General features: G+C 39.8%; 2 protein-coding genes across 2 annotated transcripts; one reads left to right on the forward strand and one right to left on the reverse strand.

Moving 5' to 3' along the window:
• Window positions 1-91: 91 nt before the first annotated feature.
• Window positions 92-9325, reverse strand: LOC129453248 (NUAK family SNF1-like kinase 2). Its single transcript, XM_073861561.1, has 6 exons — window positions 9045-9325; window positions 4994-5123; window positions 4503-4645; window positions 2788-2853; window positions 2264-2516; window positions 92-2022 (listed from the first exon to the last, which is right to left on the reverse strand). Exons 1-6 carry the CDS (start codon window positions 9237-9239, stop codon window positions 1010-1012), a joined length of 1800 nt encoding a protein of 599 aa, XP_073717662.1. The 5' UTR covers window positions 9240-9325; the 3' UTR covers window positions 92-1009.
• A 1417-nt stretch (window positions 9326-10742) lies between these two features.
• Window positions 10743-22088, forward strand: LOC129453247 (dual serine/threonine and tyrosine protein kinase). The gene is made up of 14 exons (XM_055217386.2): window positions 10743-11500; window positions 13897-14300; window positions 16490-16987; window positions 17067-17262; window positions 18043-18281; window positions 18359-18442; window positions 18531-18707; window positions 19519-19648; window positions 20437-20593; window positions 20757-20889; window positions 20964-21077; window positions 21166-21280; window positions 21369-21503; window positions 21588-22088. Exons 1-14 carry the CDS (start codon window positions 11317-11319, stop codon window positions 21770-21772), a joined length of 2751 nt encoding a protein of 916 aa, XP_055073361.2. The 5' UTR covers window positions 10743-11316; the 3' UTR covers window positions 21773-22088.
• Window positions 22089-22839: the final 751 nt, after the last annotated feature.

Consider the following 22839-nt stretch of genomic DNA (forward strand, 5'->3'; position numbering starts at 1 on the left):
CTTATAGAGTATGAATATTTTGTAAACTAGGATGCAGCATTAGAGTATTATAGCACAACAGCAGATGTGATAAATGATGTAAACACAAGAATCAAGTCACTTTATCTGCAGTTTATTTGCTTCACTGATTCATAGACTGGAAAATAAACATGCAGAAACTCAAACACAAACTGATCAAATACACCTGAGTGGTTCACACATATCACAGTTAAACCCACAACACCATGACACTTAAAGAGGAATAACACAATTTTGTGTTTGTGAATGAATGCCGTGTAATGAGTTGACATGAATACAAAATGTCCAGATGAAACTAAAAACAACCACCAAAATGTCAACAGATCCATTTAATACTTCTAAATACAGGATTATTTACACTTTTACTTGAACCTCATACGTGTGCTCCTGAAAACAATAAAAAGACTCTTATTGCTCCTATCGAAACTCAAGTCTGGACATCATGAACTCAGAAGCAGATAATAGTTGATTGTATTTATAGCACTTGTCAGTTCTGAGAAGTTAATAGTGTTATAAACATCTGATCTTCAAAAGCCTTCTTGTAAACCACTGTGACAACATTCTTCTGTGCATTCTGTTCTTGTTGTGCGACCTGCTTTTCTTCTTCTGCAGGTTTGAAACTATATTTGTTGTGCACAGTTGTGGAAAGTTCGCAGCAATTAGTCTTTAAAACAAACAGGTGAACTTTATTCACATAGTGTTCTGAACTTCTTTCCAGTAATTCTTTGGCATCTTTTTCATACAGTAAGCCGACACCTTAAACAATATTTTCAAAACCTACGCTATAAAAGCTTTTGTCTTACACCTCCTGAGCAGACCTCACAGGACTTGTTGTCCTCAGCGATGCTCTGTTTCTACCTGGCCTAAAATCATTTCTTTGCTAGCCACAATCATTACTCCATGAAGAAATTCCTCAACGGCTCCAAAAATCCCATTCGGCCAAGTGCACTTTCCAAGCACAACGTAAAGGTTGCATCGTCTCTAAAGTACGCTACGCCTTGACAAAGACTTCTTTGTAAGTCTGAGTTACGTTCTGACATTCAGCAATTGAAAACGCACTATCGGAGACTCCCGCGCGGTAACAAGCCGTGTCCATTTCCCAGCGTCCCTGCCGTAGGGCAGACCTGTCCAGTAGATTATCCACTGACACGCATCCTCGCATCCGACTGCCCCCTGATGGACGATCCATCGGGGTGACCGGAATCTCGCGATCGGGTAGATCGAGTCTGTCGAAGGACTCGGATGAGAGGATGCTGTCCTCGCTGATTGCTCCGCTGGGCCGGGATCGGTTTCCTCCGGCGGGTAAAGTGGACGCGAGCTGGTCCAGCGATCCAAATTCTTGCAGGCCGCTGGAAAACTTCCCATGGCGTTTGAGGATACCCTTGCGATGTCCCATGGATGACGGGCACAGGCGTGTCTGGGTGGAGTCGCTGCTCTCCGGGGAAGAGGAATAATAGTCCGACTTGCTTTCGGGCGGCTTCTTCAAAATGCCTTTAGGGGGCGGAGGTAGCACAGGCGGCTCAGCGGCACTGGAAGTAAAAGTGTTCGGGCTTTTCTCCTCCAACGGTGTAGTCTGGGCATCAACGGGTGGTTTCTGTCTCAGACTGCCCCGCTTTTTCAAAATGCCTTTGTGGGGTCGAGGAGTGGAGCTGTCTTGCATTGTCTGAGAGACGTTGTTTTCTTTACGCGACCTGCGTATGGAGCGTTGACGTTGAACCGGCTCTCCTCCGGTTGCTCCACTCGACCGCAACAGACAGCGCATCTTCGAGCCGCTCTGTAGAAGAGGACGAGAGGTGCGACGCAACCAGTCTGCGATGCGGGTCGGGCCACCCGTTTGAGACGCTGCGGCCAAGCGATCCGGTCCTTGGCGAGCTGCGCATTCGTTCTGAGCCAGTAGGGGGTGCTGATAGCCCCAGTTGAGCCACCAGTGTCCAGCGATCTCCTCTAACGTAGCTCTGCGTTCTGGGTTCACCATCAACATCCAGCGGATCAAACCACATGCATCTGTGGAGGGGAAGTGAGGATTAGTGATGGGGATCAACATGCGCAATAGTTTTCACTGCTATGGCAAGCAAGCAATTTAGTTTATGATATGGTTGGAAAAGATAAGCACTGTCTGTTACAGTATTGTAAAAAGGGTGGTGTCTTAATAAAATAACTTTAGAGATACTTTGCCCCTTTGACAAACAAAGTAAAACAGTTTTATATTAAATATGTTGTTGATCTTTGAAGCGGTCAAACATACCGGAAGGTTTAGTTGGTTTGCGGTAGTCTCCGGTGCTAATCTGGTGGACTAAGTTCTTGTAGTCATGTCCATCGAAAGGCATCGCTCCATGCACCAATGTGTAAAGCAAAACCCCCAGAGACCAGCAGTCCACCTCTGGACCTCTGTACGGTCTCCCGTTCACAATCTCTGGAGAAGCGTATAGAGGACTACCGCAGTACGTCTGCAGGAATTTATCATCTTGATACAGATTAGACAGCCCAAAGTCAGCAATCTGAGGAAAGAAAGTCAGTTCAGACTGTAACAAAGTACCTGTTGATCTCTTATATAACAAAAGACAAGTAACACTGTTATCTGTCTTTCTGTCAGGCATGCATGCTTATTTTAGGGTTTATTGCTTAATAATCCCAGAGAAAACAGAAGTAAGAGCAATAAAGTGTTGAGAGGGAGTCTGTGTAACTTTCTTCAAGAACTGGTTTTACAGAAATGAGTTTCGCTTATGTTTACTGAAGCTCAATGACTTTGAGAATCTCTACAGAACTCACTTTGATATTTCCGTCGCCGTCTAACAAGATGTTTTCCAACTTCAGGTCACGATGAACGATCCCGTTCTGTTAAACAGAAACAGCACAGATAGTGGGATTATAGACACACTCGTGGCATTTTTGTTATAGTCTATGATGCAACACTTTCATTATTACGACAAGAAACGTCTGGAAACCCCCTAGCAGATAAAGATTTCTACGTCAGCGAAATAATTTTAGTTTTCCTAAGCAAGTTCAGTGTCGTGACATGTGGAAGGTAAAACGAGGTTAACCTTTACCCTCTTTTATCTTTGTATGATCTCTAAATAAGGACATGGAGCCTTCGGGGTCAGAACAGAATGGGCGAGCTGTGTGTGGAATGTGTGGTATGCAGGATTGTGTTGTTCTGTAGGAGGGCAAAATACGTCGGAGGTCTCGCCTCGCCTCATTTAACACCGCAAGCCAAAAACACCAACAGCAGACAGTTGAGTTTACTCTTAAAGGTCTCGCAATAATTTCTTCATGGGTGTAACGTACATCAGGTTTAACTCAAAGCTTACATACTTTTTTATATCAGGGTGTGTTTGTTTTCAGTCTTACAGATGTTTTAAAACATTGTGTGAGGACTTGTTATGTGAAAATGTTGTTTGCCTTGGTGTGTATGCATTATAAAGAGCCAGTGATGTCTGAAACTCAAGCGTCTATCTGACATGAGCTGCGTTTCCATTACCCTTCAAATTAATAATTTTTTTAAAATTATTATAAAAATTGCGCAAATTGAAGTAGTGAATAAAAAATGCGCCCAATTTTGCTTAAACGCCCATATATCGCAAAAAAAGGTTTTACGCTTGTGTGAGGTGCTTTTTCGGGGAATTTGGGAAAAAAAGGAATATATCCCAAAACTGCAATGGAAACAAGTTTACAAGTCACCTGACATGTGTTAAAGTCACATGATCATTTTTAAAAATATGCCGCGGTATGTTTGATGACAGAGGAGGAGTGGTTAAGTTTATATGCCGTCACAAGAAAATCGAGGTATTTTAGTGTCATGTGCACACCCGTCGGCATGGTTTTTGGAATGACTTATCGCTAGACAAACCCTAACCCTAACAAAATTACATTTAGTTGCATAACATTGGTTAATGGAAAGTCGTAATTTTGTAAAACGTTTTTGTCGACATTTGGAAAAAAAGGCAAACTTTTTTGTCGACATTTAGAAAATAATGCATACGTTTTTTGTAGACATTTAGAAAAGAACGCAAAAGTTTTTGGTCGACATTTAGAAAATAACGCAAAAGTTTTTTGTCGACATTTAGAAAATAACGCAAAAGTTTTTTGTAGACATTTAGAAAAGAACGCAAAAGTTTTTGGTCGACATTTAGAAAATAACGCAAACGTTTTTTGTCGACATTTAGAAAATAACGCAAATGTTTTTTTGTCAACATTTAGAAAATAACGCAGCTAGTGTTCAGTCATGTCAGATCTATTGTGTGTTATGCAATCCTTTATTTAGTATTTCTAGTGCATCACAGATATGTTGTGGCTCGTTTCTCTGGGTTCTCCTCAGGGCACAAGAGATTTATGGGTCACTTAAAAGAATTACTAAGAAATACATGATGCTTGACTAATATTTGACTCGCTGACCTTAGTTGTTGAAAGAATGTGACATTATAATCATTACATGTGGAGGATTATTTTGTGGCCACTTTTATTGTTTTGTGTGTTTGTGTTCTTACCCTGTGACAGTATTGAACAGCAGAAACGATCTGTCTGAATAAATGTCTGGCTTCAGTCTCAGAGATTTGTTGTTTCTCACTGATGTAGTCGTACAGATCTCCTTTACTGGCGTACTCCATCACAATCACTATCTTATCTTTATTCTCAAACACTGAAAGACACACAAGTTAACATTAATACATGTGTACGTGACATAAAATGATTCATGTAATAAAATTAGTCTGTCTAGACTAACTTTTAAAAGAAAGACAATTGTGAAAGAGGTAGCAGCCTATTGATGTTTTTTGGAAAGAGGAGATTCGTTGAGTCGTTGAATGAGGTGCAGTGAAGCAGACTAAATGTGTTTTTTGGGGGGAGTCTTACATAATGTGAACAAAGAGATTGGCGTGACAGAGAAGAAGCCGTTACATAGCGTGAATAATCACAGCTATCTGGTTACGGGATGTCACGACACTTTCTCTCTACACAAACACGTTAAAGTATCGCATAATCTCAAACACTTCATATATGGTGATGATGTGCGGATGACCGAGTGACGACATGATCTCAATCTCACGACGAATGTGAATTAAATCCTGCTCGTCTTTGATCTTTTCCTTTCGGATGGATTTGATGGCCACCTGAAATACAAACAAACGAGAAATTAATAAAGAAATATAAGACATTGGGACGATTGTATGTTGTTCATAGTAAGGATCATTTTTGTAATGCAAAATCTCAATCGTTGATTAGTAGAGTTATTGTCGTTATAGTAAAACTGAGCTAACTTGGCATTGTCACACAAAAATGTAACACATAACCGTATATTTAAGTGTAAAGTGAGATGACTGTAGTAAATGTTTGTGAAGAAAAGAAACACAACGTCAATTGGGTGCGACAGAGAATTCAAGACCTCGTGATCGTCTCACGGCGATTGTGTCGAACTTGTTTACAGTCCGTTCGAATAGGGATGATGTCAATGAAACACAAAGCAATGGAAATGTGTCCTCGTGTGAGACACTTTGCATTTGGAAGGATGAGTTTGCATATCACCTTTGTGTCTTTATAATCAGACTCTATTGTGTGTCTGTATGCGAATATCAATTGTTTGTGTGTCGTCAGGCCGAGATGTTTGAGATTCCAGAGTGTGTTTGTGCCAGACGGGTCTGTGAAGGGTCAGAAATAAAACGACAGATGAACAAACAGACCTGGACTCGTTTAGACCCGAAGAGGAATTTCACACCAATAAATGCCGTCACAAATCTCCTCTTTATCATCCCGACCGATGTCACAGGAGAAGATGTTGTGAAAAGTGTATGATGGGAATGTAATCTACACCCAACAAACCTGTTCCTGGTGTTTATATTGTTGTTGTATGAAGAGGAAACAGTGACAGATTGAGGGGAAATACCGCACTAATGTTTCTATAGTCTCTCAGTTATCGGGAAATTGACTCAAATTGTCTAAACATCTAGAAATAGCCGGATCGGTGTGTTATCAGACGAATGAAGCGTGTCTTTCCTCAAGAGAGATGTTTTTAGATGATCTCATCTCTGTGTAGTGTAGGGGTCATTCAATAGCAAACATTCACTTTCTCTTTACTGTAAAGAATAAGATTAAACTTTCTACGTTAAATCTGACTCACACGGAGCAATGCTTCACAATGAGGAAACTGAGGAAACAGAAATCTCTAAAAATCCTGAAGGAAAATCCCTGTCTGAGGTTTCTTTGTGTCAAGAGTTTTGATAAGAGGAAATCATTTCTCAAGGTCGTTATTGTTTCTCTGGAAACGATTCATAAACATTAACCAACTCGAATGGAAAATATTTAAACACAAACCAGTTCATTTACATAATACTGTGGTCGTACTACGATCATGTGATGACACTGCGATACGTGTTTTTTTTAAGACTTGATTTTGATTAGAATATACACTACTGGTCAAAAGTTATAATGATAATAAAATAATAAACTCATCCAAACTATGGTATAACACAAATGTACCACTGGGAATTATGGACTTAAAGCATTCAAAATAAATCCAAAACTCATTTTATCATCTGAAGAAATTGCAAAACCATACTTGTGTCATTTTATCAAGAAGCTTCACCTTCAGATAAATTTAAAAGAATATTAAAAGGACTTCACATTTAATCTGGGCTTTTATTGGCTGCTTTTCCTTCAATATTCAATCTAATTTCAAAAACAATATTTTAAAATAAAATTGTAGTTTCTAATAACAGAAATTAATCTGTTTGGCACAGCTATATTTTTGTCTACAAAAGTAATTTCAACCATAAACCTTCAGATTAAATGATCTTTAAGATCAGAGTTAACATTTTATTCAGGTGTTTCAACTCTTTTGACCGGTATTGTATGTATGTCTTGAATCAAGTTTATTTTTCTAAACCCATTGGCAAATATTTCTAACACATGCCAGCCGGGTAAGAAAACTCATATATGACCTCAGCAGGACAAGATGATGATAACACATAATATTTGTCCTATAAACTGGAATTTCACAGATATAGACATGTTGGGTCAAACATCTCAGTTTTAGCTGTGATGACCTCAAGGTGGAATTCTGGAATTTCAGACAGGAATGTTACCCTTACCTGAACACCACCCACCCAACATCAGATCTCATCTTTCCAGAACAAGTCCAAAAAAGACCTTTTGTATATTTGCCCTCTAGAGAAGACTTTCAGGGCCTTTTTCAATACATCAATAAAACTTGTGCTAAATAAATCAAAACTTAATTTATTTTCACTTCTTTCCTACATAATATCATTTTAAAAACTGTAGCTTTTCAATTTAAAGAACACATCTTATTTTTATTCACCTGACAACTAAAACCCCTGAATGAACCTCGAGTCTGATCTTCGTCTGATCAGTTCAGGTGAGATTATTGAACATTGACTTTCTCTTTCCTAACAAACTCTTTGTGTTATAGACACAAGGGATCGGTTGTTCTCCATCTGAATCTTGTGTTTCACATCCACACAAGTAACACAAACCCACGCTCACCTGATGGGTCAACCCTAACTAACCTGACCTCTATACTCTCATATCATAAACACTCATCTCTCAAACACATACACAACTCACTTCAATGTCATAATAGAATACAACACAATAATAATTTCTTCTTATTGCATTTACGTGTACGTGTTTAATAGAGAATATTGTGAAGTATAATCATAGAAATGTGCGTGCGAGTGACTGCGTCTTACATTCAGAAGTTGAATTGACCCGCTGGCTATTTAAAGGTGCTTTCTAAAGGCAGGGCGGTAACGCAGAACCTGTTTTATGTTTGCTTAAGCTTTAAAGGAAAGTGCTTGTATAGACACAACTCTGTGTGTGTGTGTGTGTGTGTGTGTATCATTACTCATAATGTTAACATTGTCATACAAAAGGTCACACAAACAAGAGACACACTACATATCAAATGACATTACACAGAATTCTGCTGGAGATCAATCGAATCAATTATATATCTTACACGCCCTGAAATTCAACAGATTTTTTGCATAAAAGACTGGAAAATAATTCATTATAGACCTTTCATTACAGGTTTTATGAGAATGATCTTCACTGTGATAAAATCCTTGTTGCACTTATATTTTTAGGTTTAATCAACTTAAATTTACAAATGTATTTAATCTTTCTTGACTAGTGAGTAGTTGCTATAAATTATCAAAATAAAGCTGAAAATAGATCATCTAATAATTCAGTCTTTATGGCACCAAACTTTAAATATTTTGAGCGAATGGCTTCGAACAACAATACTGTTATCACCAAGGTTGTGTCTATTGTGAGACAGTGATTATGATGGGGGTCTCAGTGACCCTTGAGTCATTTTAAATCACTAGAAATCTCCTAAAACACGGATGGGTCAAGTTAATGACACCTTCATACGAACGTTTGCTTTACAAACTACATGATAAGAACAAAGCAGGGGTCCCAGTCTGTAAAGACTTTTTGTCTTTCCATGTGACGCAATCATTTTTACCTTTTTTTATTATTATTATTATTTATTTTCATTTGATTTATGCATTTGGCAGATGCTTTTATCCAAATCGACTTACAGTGCATAACAAGGTATAGATTTGAACAGTGTGTGTTCCCTGTGTTTAAACCCATGACCTTTTGCGCCACCAGCATTTGATTTACTATTATTATTATTTATTTATTTTATTTTTCTCTCATTACTCTGCATAAGCTCTGTTAATTACAGCTACTGTAAATATTATGGCCTAACATGCAGCATTTGTATAAAGTATAAAAACAATAATAATAAAATAAAGTTAAAATAACTAAATTAGATGTTGACTTTAAATTCTACAATTAAAATTTAAGTGCAACAAGTTTTTTTACAGTAAGCGCAATCTTATATAAATACAGCAATGCTTTTACAGTAGTTTCATGTATCAATCTGAGAGAACTGTAATGTCATCAACAGAAAAACAATACAAATATTTCATTCTTGCAGTCTTTCACTGATGTGATGAATTCATTTAAGTGTTTATGAATCTTTATTAACAGATGTATTGTTAGCTCACCGTTCTGCCGGTTCGGTCCATCGCTTTCGTCACTCGTCCGTATGTCCCTTTACCGAGAGTCTCGAGGAACTCATATCTGTGTTTCAGGTTGTGTTTGTGATAGTGTCTCTTCACCGCCTGCCGCTTCACGTGCACAACACCCGCAGACAGCTCACCCGTATCCTCTAGAACCCGACCGGACCAGTCAGTCTCCATGACCCACTGATGATGATGATGATGATGATGAAAATGAAGATGTGTTTACATGTCTACTGCGCGCGTGCAGGTGACTGAATGAAGCGCGGATCTGGAGCGACTGTGAGTGGGGCAGAAAGTGACGTCAGTGTGTGGGCGTGCCGACAGAGCTGTAAGTCCCGCCCAAATGTTTTTATGGCATAAATATTTACATGAATTTACATTGAGCAGAGGCAGTTTTATTCAAGGCGACTCATAATGTGAACATTTGACGTTTTGTGTAAGCAGCAAACACTACACATACAAAATAAACACTGTACCTTGCACGTGAATGTTTGAAAGATTTTAGATTTTTCAAAACCGGGAAATTCTGAAGCTTTTGATAATTGGTATTGATTTAATTGCCTAAATAATTAACAATAAAAAAAATTAATAATAATCAATATTCAGTTAACATCAACAGTTGTTTGTGCTGTTTACACGATGTCCACTGGATGGCGCCACTACATGAGGAAACTCTACACGGTTTAGCTTTATGAGAGATGTTTCGAGAGATTTATTTAAAAGAAAAGTCTTAAAAACATTTGTATAATTTAAATATCCCCATACGGCAAAAAATATATTTTGCTTAAATGTTTACAACAAATATTTTTCACAGATATTTTTTTGAATATTTTGACATATATTTTAAAGCATTAAAAGTATATTTAGCCCTCCATATATTTCAGACCAAAGACATATATTCACGTCGCTTTGGAAGAAAACTTTTATCTTGCATACCTGTAAACATAACAGAGACAGGGATTAAACTAGTCCTAAAACTAGTCCTAGACTAAAATAAATATAAGAGCTGTCCAAACTGAAAACAACTTGCATTGACATATCTTAAAATACATCAGTGCTCTTTATTTTGCCTCAGAACGCACACAAGTGATGTTTTTAATAAGGCATGTTTTAAAACTAGTTAAATTATCTAAGTGAACTAAGGCCTAGTTCTGGCTTAAACTAATCCTTGTCCAGGAAACCATCACAAGAAGTTTGAAAAGGTTTCAATTAAATATATTTTTAACCTCAAAAATTAACTTGTATTTAGCGTATATTTAATATATATAGAGATTTTGCTGTATGGGTTGTACAATTAGAAATGTATTTGTTTGTCCTTAAAATACATTTTTAAATATATTCTCATGTATGAAGGTTAAAACTAAAAATATTTCCAAATTCAAAAATATATTCAGTTGATGTTTACTTTTTACAAAATGTATTTAGCATTTATTTTAAATATATTTTTAGCCAGAGAAATGTATTTTTTTGCGTATGGGTCAACCGTAAGGGCCACCCCCTTTAAAAACAGTGTTTATGTTTTTTGCCCAAATATTAGTATTAAATCTCATTCGTGGTTATATATATTATTAACTATATATATCTTACATACATCTACTTTTCCCTAATTAGTAAAAACTATATTTTTGTGTTTTGTAAAAGTTTTATATCGTGTGGCACGAGTGCATTTCCCAGCATTCATCAGTCGCGCATCAATCCCCGCCCACCGCTCATCCCTCCTGCCAAATGGACGAGGAGCAGCAACGACTGGCGGAGCGATTTCCACGAATTTGGTCTGAAATCTGAAACATTCATAACGGAACCGAACCCGACAGCAGGATTATCAGATCTTCTCCTTATTCTGACAGATGATCGGCGCTCGTCTGTGTGGATAAACCCGACGAACCTGAAGAAGAGAACCCGGTTCGGCCTCCGGTCCGACCGAGTGTCTGTGTGTCAGTCTGTGTTTGTGTCTGTGTGTTATTGATCAAAACTTTAGTTTGTGGATTATTCGGGTTTTGATATATCGTTGCTTAATGTGAGACTGTTGTTTGTGTGTGTTTGTGTTGATGCACTGACACACACACGCGCGCGCGCGCGCACACACACACACACACATACATGTGTTGTTGTGTTGTCGTGGTTCGGTCCAGTTATCTGTGATTCGAGCCATTCAAGTTTTATTTGTTTATTGGAGCTGTAGTTGTGTAATTTGTATGGATATGCGATAGACACACACATCTTGGGTCGGTCCGGGTTCTGCTGCAGAATCAGGATGGAGAACCCGCAGAGATCCGGTCCACTGGTCCGAGACCTGACACGAGCCTTCAGCCACTACAACAAACATAACATCCAGCTGAAGAAGAACCTGAAAGAGACCACCTCCTTCTTCAGAGAGATCCGACAGAACCACAGTAACATCTGTACTGGATCTGCTCCTTATTCTCCTGTTGAGTTAGGTGAGTCTGGTTCTGATCCAATAAGGCTTCAGTGATCCGCTGAGTGCTGACGTCATCTCTGTGATATCAGATGTGTGTTTGTGTGTTGTTTTCTACTGATCAAAGTCTATGTGTTGTTGTCAGGTATTTATGAGTGTGTGTTGTGATCTGAACATGTGTTGCTTTGATGATTGTCATCAGTCTTGTGTTGTGTTGTGTTGTGTTGTTGTGTTGTGAGAGGGTCAGTGAGTTTGTTGTCGTTTCTGCAGGAGATTTTGTGTTAACAGCATAAAGAGAATCAGGATTTGGTGCAGAATTAAGAAGCTTAATGATCATTAAACACACAACAGACTCACATTCAGCTATAACAACACACAATCATTATGTTTACATGGACATCAGTGTGTTATCATACTGAAGTGTTTAGATGAAGTTTTCATCCAACCCAATAAGATTAAGATTGAGTTGGATGAAAACTTTACGAAATATTTTATTTATTTATTTGTGTTTATGGACACGATTTTCTCCTGTTTTTCATGTCACTCAGCTCAAATTTCTATAAATAGTTTTACTTTCTTTTTTGTGTCATTTTTTTTACCACTGTCGCTTGGGGTTGGGGTTTAAACGACATTCTTTTACCTTTCAGACATCCTAACCCAAACCCCAAGCGAAAATAGTTTAAAAATTGGAAGAAAAACATGTAGAATGTAAACCAATACAAAAAAGACATCTTAACTCCAAATCTAACCAAAGCGATAATGATTTAAAAAAAGGAAAAAACAAAACATAACATGACACGGAAAAAAAAGTTGTGCTAGGGACACAAAAAACGAAAACGAATGACACAGAAAAAATCATGAAATGTCTTGATCACAGCGTTCACATTCAGTCCAGAGTGAATTCAGTTTCACTCTTAATCCTCTCTGTCTGGTTTAATGGATGATCTGCTGCAGGAGTGAATCTCACTTCATATTTCACCCCAAAATTAAAGGACAAAGTGATCAGAATTTGATTTGGAGTTTGATGAGATGTAAAGAAGATTGTTTGATGTTTCACTTATGTGCGACTCAAACGTGTTTGTGCAGGTGTGTGTACTGTACTGTATTATGTGTGTTTGTGTGTGTTTGTGTAGGTGTGGTTATAATCTTTCCTGTCAGAAAGGAGTTTTGCTTGTTAGGATGACGCAAGTTTCCTTTCTGAATGAAATCATTTTACAGAGCCACAGAAGAACTTAAATCAAAGCTGTGAACTCTCAGTTAACTATGTGTTGTGTGTTTTTACCGTGGTAATTATTACTGTACTGTAATAACTGCATCGACGATACATGTAACTATACACTATATGTAATGTGTTATATGCCATCCCAGAGCGTTACAAGAAATGCACGACACAAATTAAACAGGTTTTTATTTTCCATGAAGATGCAATTTCTTAAAACTTAAAATCATCTTTTATATTTCATATCGCAATCCCAGTTTATTCGTCATGTTGATGTTGATAAACATCTTGTTCTGTCTTCTGCAGAACTCTCACGACATCATTGATCCTGACTCTCATGACCTTTGACTTTGACCTCTGATCTCAGTTAGGATTTCTCATATTTATATACATGATGGATTTATTTACCCTGCGTCATTTCTGTCATGTATGTGTATGATTCTTTAGTGAACTAACTGATCTCAGACCTGTCTAATCTTGTTTTGGTCATGTTTGCTGTTGTTGTGGGAAAAACATTCAGTTAAAATCATTTCTGTGATAAAGAGCAAATCCAGACCTGCTCTGCCTGACGTTCCTGTGTACATTTCTGGAATGTTATAGTGCAGTTTTCCACATAATAAAATGATTAAATGTCATGGAAAACATTGCTGCTAATAAAGTTTTAGTCGAGTGTAAGCGGTGAGATCGGCCGCCAGTTCTGAGTGAAATCATTTAAATCTATTACACTATGAGCTGTGTGTCTGCGTGCTGAGAGGTGATCTGATATCCCTTCAGGAAGACTAATGACAGGTCAGAGGTCACCGCTGATTTCAAGCATGTAGTCTAATGGATTATATTGATTATCATTGTGGATTATGGGATTGAATCCAGCGTGTGTGTTGTATAACAGAGTGACTCAGCAGCATTCAGTACTCAGGATTATGACCACTTCCTAATAATAACCCGGATGACTGGCGGCTCTTTGTGTTTGTGTGTGTTTGGTCCGGCACAGAGATGGGTCATGAGATGCAGGCCTCAGGACACACGGATCCACAACTACTGGAGAACACAAACGCACACAACTTGTCCTTTATTATGTGAATCTTGTTTGTGTTGATCACATTTTTGAAATATCTAAGAAGTATTTTGTGGATGAATGTAACTCGTCGCTTGATGTTAGTTTAAGTGTAATTGTGTTTCTTTTTCTCTCTGTGTCTCAGGTCAGCTCAGCTGTATCTCATTGCCACGCCACGATGAAGAATATCTACAGAATGTTGTCAGCAGCACCCCTTATATTCTGATCCTGGGTCAGGACTGCGCAGCCCGATACCGACTCCTAAACTGTCTGCTGGGCGAGAAGCTCCTCCCACTCGGACCTGAGGCAGGTGGGGCGTGCGGAGAAGAGGGCGGAGCCTGCAGGAGAAGGAAGTTGTGTTTTACGCACGGCCGACAGACCCGTCTGAGTCTTGCGTTACCGGGTCAATACGAGCTGGTGCATCAGCTGGCGGCTCACTGCGGGCGTTGGGAGACGGTACCGCGCGAAGACCTGGAGATCCAGGAGTGTGAAGATCCCGCGCAGCGATTGGCCGAGCTGGAGATCACACTACATCATCCGCTGTTGCAGGTCAGAAACAGAGAGACTCGTGGGAAATGTAGTTCTTCCAGCATTTATCTCCTCTCATTCTCATTCTCTGATGTTTATGTAACTGTTCTCGGGTCTGGTGCTGTTCACATGACCACATGAGAAAAAAACGGCTCTAGTGTTGCTATGGTGAGGCGATGGGAAAACTGTGTCCCGGGAAACTCCTGTAAATACTTTGTGGATTTGGTCACAGAGTTTCTTGATTTCATTAGTTTGTTTATTTTTGTCTTCCTGTCGTTCGTCCAGTAGATTAAAGTACCAGCAGTGAGTCTGAATCTGTTTTCACAATGTCACTTTAAATTAAAGTCAGATCAACAACACAGAGTTTTATTCTCAGATCAGATTTAATCTCAACCCAGATGTTTGTTAGCGCATATCTCAGTTTCCCTTCAATATCATGCAGCTCTACCTTAAGTTGTTTCAAATCTGTATGAATGTCTTTGTTCTGCTGAACACAAATGAAGATTTAAAAAAAATGAATGTTTGTAAGCAAGCAAGCAAGTCTGGGGCACCATTGACTTCCATAGCAGGAGAAAATAATACAATGTAAGTGAATGGTGCCCCAAATCTGCTTGGTTATTAAAATAGTTAAAAATATCTTTCAGCAGGACACAGAAACTCAACATGAGGGTGATGAAATGTTTTCTTTTTTTGGGTGAACATCCCTTTAAATATTTGACTCATCTCAGACTCAGTTGTGTGTTTCTTTCAGTCATCGCACACATTCATGTTTAACTGCTCGTGTGTTAATGTTTACTATCACACACGTGTGTTACAATCACATCTGCTGTCAAATGAAGTCGGTCTGTTTTTGGACGGCACACACTTTAGTACTGAGATGATAATAACACCTCAAACCTCTGCGGCCACTTACTGACCTGAGATCAGATTCTCTGAATGCCAAGCACACACACACACACACACACACACACACACACACACACACACACGTTGATGGTTTGTGTTTTTGCTAAAAACGGAGTATGTATATTTGATGTTGTTGAATCAGATCTTTGTTGAGTTCAGGTCTGATCCGCTTGCGACTCAGACAAACTCAAAATCAGACGTTGTGTTTATAAGCAGCTGTGTTTGTAGGCCATCTTTGTTTCAGAGAGACTTCAGCTTTCTTTTACTCTTGTGTATGAGAGACGGCACTGACTGACCCTATTGTCTTACTCTGATAGTGCTCGCTCTCTCTCTCACTTTCTCTCTCTCGCACACTCGTTCACTCACTAACTCTCGCTATATCTCGCTCACTTGCTCTCTCTTGCCCTATCTCTCTCTCTCTCACTCAAATATCTCATTTTGTCTATCTCTCACTCATTCGCTCGCTCACTCTCTCTCTCTCTCTCTCGCTTGCTCTGTCTTGCTCGCTCACTCTCTATCTCATTTGATCTATTTCTCTAGCTGACTTGCTTGCCCACCCTCTCTACCTCGCTCACTTGCTCTCTCTCGCTATCTCATTTTATCTCTCTCGCCCTCTCTCTCTCTCTCACTCACTCTATCTCATTTTGTCTATCTCTCACTCATTCGCTCGCTCACTCTCTCTCTCTCTCTCTCTCTCTCTCTCTCGCTCGCTCTATCTTGTTTGCTCACTCTCTATCTCGCTCTATCTATCCCACTCTCAATCTCATTTGATCTATTTCTCTAGCTCACTCGCTCGCCCACTCTCTCTATCTTGCTAACTCTCTATTTTGCTAACTCTCTATCTCGTTCACTTGCTCTCTCACTCTATCTCATTTTGTCTTGCTCGCTCTCTCTCGCTATCTCATTTTCTCTCTTGCGCTATTTCTCTCTCTCACTCTATCTCATTTGATCTATTTCTCTAGATCACTCGCTCGCCCACTCTCTCTATCTCATTTTATCTTGCTCGCTCTCTCTCGCTATCTCATTTTATCTCTCTCACCCTATCTCATTTTGTCTATGTCTCTTGTTCGCTTACTCTCTCTCTCACTCTCTCTCTCTCACACACTCACTTACTCTTAATATCTCTCTCTCGCTCTGTCTGTTTGTATTGCTGCTTTAGATGTTGAGTACTCATAGAGGGTCTATAATGTAAATTAAACTGTAGCGCCCCCTAGAGTCCTGAGATGTATAAGCACTGCTTCTGAACACATGCAGTATGTAGTGTTTATAATGCGTGATGTTCATGATGTCTTCTGTGTGTTTAGGATGTGAAGATCATGGTTCCTCCCTGTCGTAACGTTCAGCCCATCGAGGAGGTTTTAGAGGATTGTAAACACGGCATCCTTCCCATAATCCTCTACGCCGTCAATAAAGACACCTTGAGCTCGGAGCAGGTGAACGACCTGCAGAAAGTTCGTGAGACTCTTTCGTTCCCGGTTTGCTTCATACGAATCCCGAGCGGCCCGGCGGAACCCGAAACCCCGGAACCGTCCCGCTCCGGAGAGACGGATCGGAGCGCGCTCTATAAGCAGCTGGTGTCTCTGGATCTCATCAGTAGTTCGGCGGGTAACTGCGCCTGCGGAGCTCCTGCGCAGACGCCCGGAGGAGCCGGCAAGATGCAAAGCATTCTGGGAGAGAGTTTAGAGCGTCTTCACCGTGTGCTGGTGCCGTTCACAAGACAAGTGCTGCAGAACCAACAGGCGGACGCCGCTAACCGGCTCAATAGTGTTCACTGTCACAGTCTGGACCTCTTCATTAACCAGGTGACAACTATTCACATCCATCACTGTATCGACCAATCAAATCTGTTCATTTTCTAATGTAATCTGTGTTTGTGATCAGGCGTTTGACATGCAGCGAGATCTTCAGATCACACCACGCCGTCTGGAGTACACGCGTGAGAAAGAAGGCGAGCTCTTCTCCTCTCTCATGGCCATCGCCAACAAAAAACAAGAAGAGATGAAGGAGATGATCGTGGAGACGCTCGCCAGCATGAAGGAGCAGCTGCTGGAGGACGCCGCTAATCTTGAGTTCCAAGGTCAGAGGTTAAAGAATGTGTGCTACATCATCACACGTGTCAAGCACCTGCAGCTTGAAGCTTTTTTAAGGTTTTGTGATGATGTCATCATAGGGTGTGTGTGTGTGTTTGTGTACACCTACACTCAAACCTTCATTGTTTTATATAGTGTGTTGAGTTGTGGCATTAGTGTGTTGTGTGTGATGTTATTTATGTGTAGTCTTGACACGCACAACCTTAAAAAAACACAGAATGCTGCACTTCCCACTTCTGCAAATACTGCGTGTGTCTGCTTCTACACTGATCTCAAACGTGACTGAATTAAAGGGGAAATCCATTGACGCGTGTGTGCGTTTGTGTGTGTGTGTGTGTGTGTGTTATCTACAGTAAATCATTATTGCCCTGTTAGTGTAAAAACAACTACAGCAATTCACAGTTGATGAGACTCAATGTGAACAAAAACAAAAGTAAAAGAGTGAAATAACTCTCTCTCTTTCTCTCTTTTTCTCGCTCTGTTTCTCAGTCTGTCACTTTGTATTTCTCTCGGTCTGTTGATGTCGGCTGTATCCTGTTATATTTTTTCTCTTTGTATAATCTGGGTCAGGTTGCTTTCATGCGTGCAGAGTTTGGTTTAAGTCTCATTGAAAGTTAATGTTGTTAAATACACACACACATACATAATGTAGACTGAAGTGTTAAATGATTAACAGGTATTGACACGTGTTAAAGTGTTATCTAGGTTGATATCTCACTAGGCTTTAGTAAGAGAGCTGAAGTCTGCTTTCATCTGTATGTTTCAAGATATCATCATGACGTCTAACGGAGATCCTGTGAGCTCTAAAGACATCAAGGTTTGTATAAATCAGATTCAGGATCTGATCGTGAACCGACTCAATCAAGCCGTGGCCAATAAACTCACCAGTTCAGTGGATTACCTGAGAGAGAGCTTTGTGGGAACGCTGGAGAGATGTCTGGCCAGTCTGGAGAAATCCACCACTGAGTCATGTGTTCATAACGTCACATCTAACCACCTTAAACAGGTACACAACACACACAACACAACACACATCAGTCTCCAGTCATGACTGTTAGTAACGCTGTGTGTGTCTTGTGTCAGATTCTGAACGCTGCGTATAACGTCGAGGTGACGTTTCGTTCGGGTTCCTCGGTCACGTGGCTGTTCTGGGAGCAGATCAAACAGGTACAATCACAAATACCCACAATGCACCTGAGCTGTGTCAGTCATTGAAGAGTCTGTGGATCAAATCTGTTTGTTTGTCTGTGTGTAGATCATTCACAGGATAACTTGGGTCAATCCTCCGTCTATAACTCCAGAATGGAAGCGTAAAGTCGCTCAGGATGCTATAGAGAGTCTCAGCGCTCCTAAACTGGCCAAGAGTATCTGCTCACAGTTCAGGACGCGACTCAACAGCTCACATGAAGCATTCGCTGCTTCACTTAGACAGGTAACACACACACACACACACACACACACACACACACACAAACACACACACACACACACACACATATATATTTACAGGGTTCCCACGGGTCCAATCCAAAATCCAATAGTTTGACCTCATTGCGATGATTTCAGATCACCGCAATGATTGCACATCTCTCTAAAAAACACAAGGGGGAGTATTATTCCCTGTGTAGTGTAGGATAATATCATAAAAATTCTAGACTTTTTAATCACACGTGCTAAACTGTTCACTTTAAATGCTTTTATCTTCTTTATGCGAATGTTGATTCATACCAAAATGCTTTCTTGCATAGTTGTGTTTGACACATGAAAACGTCTCTGGTTTCGTATGTAACTGTTGTTCCCTGAGAAGGGAACGAGACGCTGCGTCTCTCTTGTCATACTTCCTGCATCCCTGTAACGCCGTCTTTGGCAATATTTCAGATAGTGATATACTTCCTGACTCCTGCGTCACCCTGTCTTTGTCATTAAGCCTCACCATTGGTTGAATTTGATATACACCTTCAGACCACTTACCCCTGGAGGCGTCCCCAAAGTTTCACCACAATGACGCAGCGCGAGTTCCCTCTTAAAAGGTAACACAATGTAATCTTGATCTCACTTGAAATGTGTGCCCACATTTAGTCCTTGAATTTGAGGGTATTTGACCTGGAAAGTCCTTAAAAACTCCTTGAATTTGAAGTGAACTAAGGTGTGGGAACCCTGCATATATACACAATCACACAACCAGCTTTATCCACATTTCACATCTCATTATTGTGTATTTCATTGTGATTGTGTGTGTTTAGCTGGAGGAGGGTCACACCGGACGTTTGGAGCGTACTGAAGATCTCTGGTTGCGAGTGAGGAAGGATCACGCCCCACGACTCGCCCGTCTTTCACTGGAGAGCCGATCGCTCAGAGATATTGTCCTGAATGGTACCACAAACAAACACACACACAATCATAATAACAACAACAGTTCAACACAAAATACTTTAAATAACAAACACAAGCTGGGTTTCCATTCAAACAAGAAGCCAAACTTTTGCAAAAAAAGAAAAATTAAAGGTGCAGTGTGTAAATTTTAGCAACATCTAGTGGTGAGGTTGCACCCAACGCTCAGTCCACCATTCAGCGAAACGCATAGAGAAGCTACGGTAGCCGCCACAGGACAAACATGTCATCATCAAAGACAAATTAGTAAAAAAAAGTTTGTCTGTTAAGGGCTTCTGTAGAAACATGGCGGCACAAAATGGCGACTTCCATGTAAGGGGACCTTCAGTGTATGTAGATAAAAATATCTCATTCTAAGATAATAAACACATAACAGTTCAATATAAAAAGGTCTTTATACACCCCTGATCATATAGTTTTGTATATTATTTTGCATTTCTGTCAAGAGATTCTTCTAAAAGTTACACACTGCACCTTTAAGTGATATCTGTAATCTAGTAACCAACAGTAAATAAAACAAAGCACACTTAGACTGTAAGTTATACATTGAAACACATCATTATCTCTTCTTCATTTCTAACACTAGTTTAGTCAGACGTTAAGACTCGACTGTAAAAAACCACACACACACTTACACATCACATCACACCCAAACGCTTTTCTCAGAAACACTTTTCCTTTCATATTAACAAACCACTCATTTCATAACCTGACAATAAGCTCTGATTCATTCTCGCGCTCTCTCTCTTTTTTTCTCTGTGGTTTTGTAGGAAAGCCCAAGTTGGGTCGTGAGTTGGGTCGTGGTCAGTATGGTGTTGTGTATCTGTGTGATAACTGGGGTGGACATCACCCGTGTGCACTTAAATCTGTGGTGCCACCGGATGACAAACACTGGAACGACCTCGCGCTGGAGTTTCATTACACACGGTAACATCATCACTGCTGCCCCCTAGTGAGGGAACTACAGATGTGCACTACAAATATCATTCATAGATACCCTACACCTAAACAATCGCTTATTAAACCTATAACAGTGCATTCTGGGATTGATACTGACTGAGCTGTGACGTGTCATGTTTTTATCTCTCAGGTCTCTTCCTAAACACGAGCGGTTAGTGAATCTTCACGGGTCGGTCATCGATCACTCGTATGGTGACGGCTCCAGTACGGCGGTTCTGTTGATTATGGAGCGGTTACACCGAGATCTCTACACCGGACTGAAGGTACAATAATAACTAAATATACCGCCGCAGTATCTGAGATCAGAAGGAGTCTGATGATCGTTCGTGTCTTTCAGGCGGGTCTGTCTCTGAAGGAGAGGTTACTGATCGCTCTGGATGTGGTGGAAGGGATTCGGTTTCTGCACGGTCAGGGTCTCCTCCATCGTGACATCAAACTCAAGAACGTTCTGGTGAAGAACCGCCATCGATCGTCTCTTTATCTCCATCTCATCAACGTAAAGTTTCTCTAACGACTCTTCTGTGTGTTCGTCTCTGTAGTTGGACAGACAGAACCGGGCCAAGATCACAGATTTGGGTTTCTGTAAACCAGAGGCGATGATGTCAGGCAGTATAGTGGGAACGCCCATACACATGGCACCAGAGCTCTTCACAGGTCTCACACACACGCATGTTTCCTGTACAATGACTCACACAAACACAATGATGAAATAACACAAGAGCGTGTGTGTGTGTGTTTTCAGGAAAGTATGATAATTCAGTGGACGTGTATGCGTTTGGGATTCTCTTCTGGTATCTCTGTACTGGGTCTGTCAAACTCCCAGAAGCCTTTGAGAGATGTGCCAGTAAAGATCAACTGTGGACCAATGTCAAGAAAGGTCAGAAATCTTCCTGACTTCCATATAAGAAAGTATTTCACTTATTTATATACGTTACCTGTGCTAAAAAAATGTGTGTTTCAGGTTCACGGCCGGAGCGTTTGCCGACGTTTGATGAGGAATGCTGGCAGCTCATGGAAGCGTGCTGGAACGGCAACCCTTCCCAAAGACCTCTGCTAGGAATCGTGCAGCCCAGCCTGCAAAGCATTATGGACCGTTTGTGTGACAATTCTAACCAAAAGAGCGGACAACTCGACGACTCAAACTGACATACACACTCCAAAACACACACACGCACACAGTATAGTTTCACAAGAGCTGTTAGGTCTGATATATTTGTACAAAAAAAGTGGATGGACTTTCTTTGACGGACATCATAGGAAATCATTGCGTGTCATATTTACAGGCAGCGAGCACAGATGAGTTGCGTTGCATGTTTCATAACTGCTGCTTCATAGGAACCCTAGAGATATTTTACATATTGTTAAGTCTGTGTGTTACATATGAAATATTAATTTTTAGATGCTGTTTAGACTGGTTTACTGTTATACTGAGACACTTTTTTAATAAAATGATTTGGATGGAGACACTTCTGGCCTGAATTGATTTTAAGTGTTAATTGATGTATGAACATCCTCATATCCCTGCTGAAAAACAAACAAGAGTTTTATTGGGTCTAATGGAATATGGCTTCAAATTCACTACAGTGTAGTGGTTTTAATGGTAAAAGCTAATGGTTCCATTAGAATTTTCTGTAATGTTTTTTTTTTCAGCAGGGATCAAATTATTGCTTTGTTTTGTTTTACAAATGTATGCTTTTATCAATGCTTTACTTATATTTGTTGCTTTCTTTGTTTCCACTCGTATCTTATTAAAAGCTTTACTTATTTATTTGATAGAAACACATTTCATTACAGTACTGCAGGGATGACGTATTTTTGTAGGCCAACACCGGAAGTTAGCGTGACGCTGTTTGCAAAAAAAACTATTAATTTTTCCTCATAGACTTTTGGATTATTACAAAAAATAAGATCTGTGTTTATCAAAAGTTTATGACACTATCACGTTTTGTCCAACAAGATAATCTTAACGGATGAAAACAACTTTTATGAATTTTGAAGTCTAATATGTTTTGTTTTTATTTCTAGTAAGCGCACTTGAACTTCAAAAATAATAAAAGTTGTGTTAATTTTTTAAGATTAAATTGTTGGGCAAAACGTGTAAGTGTCATAAACTTTTGTTAAACACAGAGTTTTATTATTATTATTTGAGATAATCCAAAAGTCTGAGAAAACTGAATGTGCTTTTTGGCGGTTCTGACTAGAGGGTATACAGA

Source organism: Misgurnus anguillicaudatus, chromosome 23 (genome assembly GCF_027580225.2).
Source record: "Misgurnus anguillicaudatus chromosome 23, ASM2758022v2, whole genome shotgun sequence".
Lineage (NCBI taxonomy): Eukaryota > Metazoa > Chordata > Actinopteri > Cypriniformes > Cobitidae > Misgurnus > Misgurnus anguillicaudatus.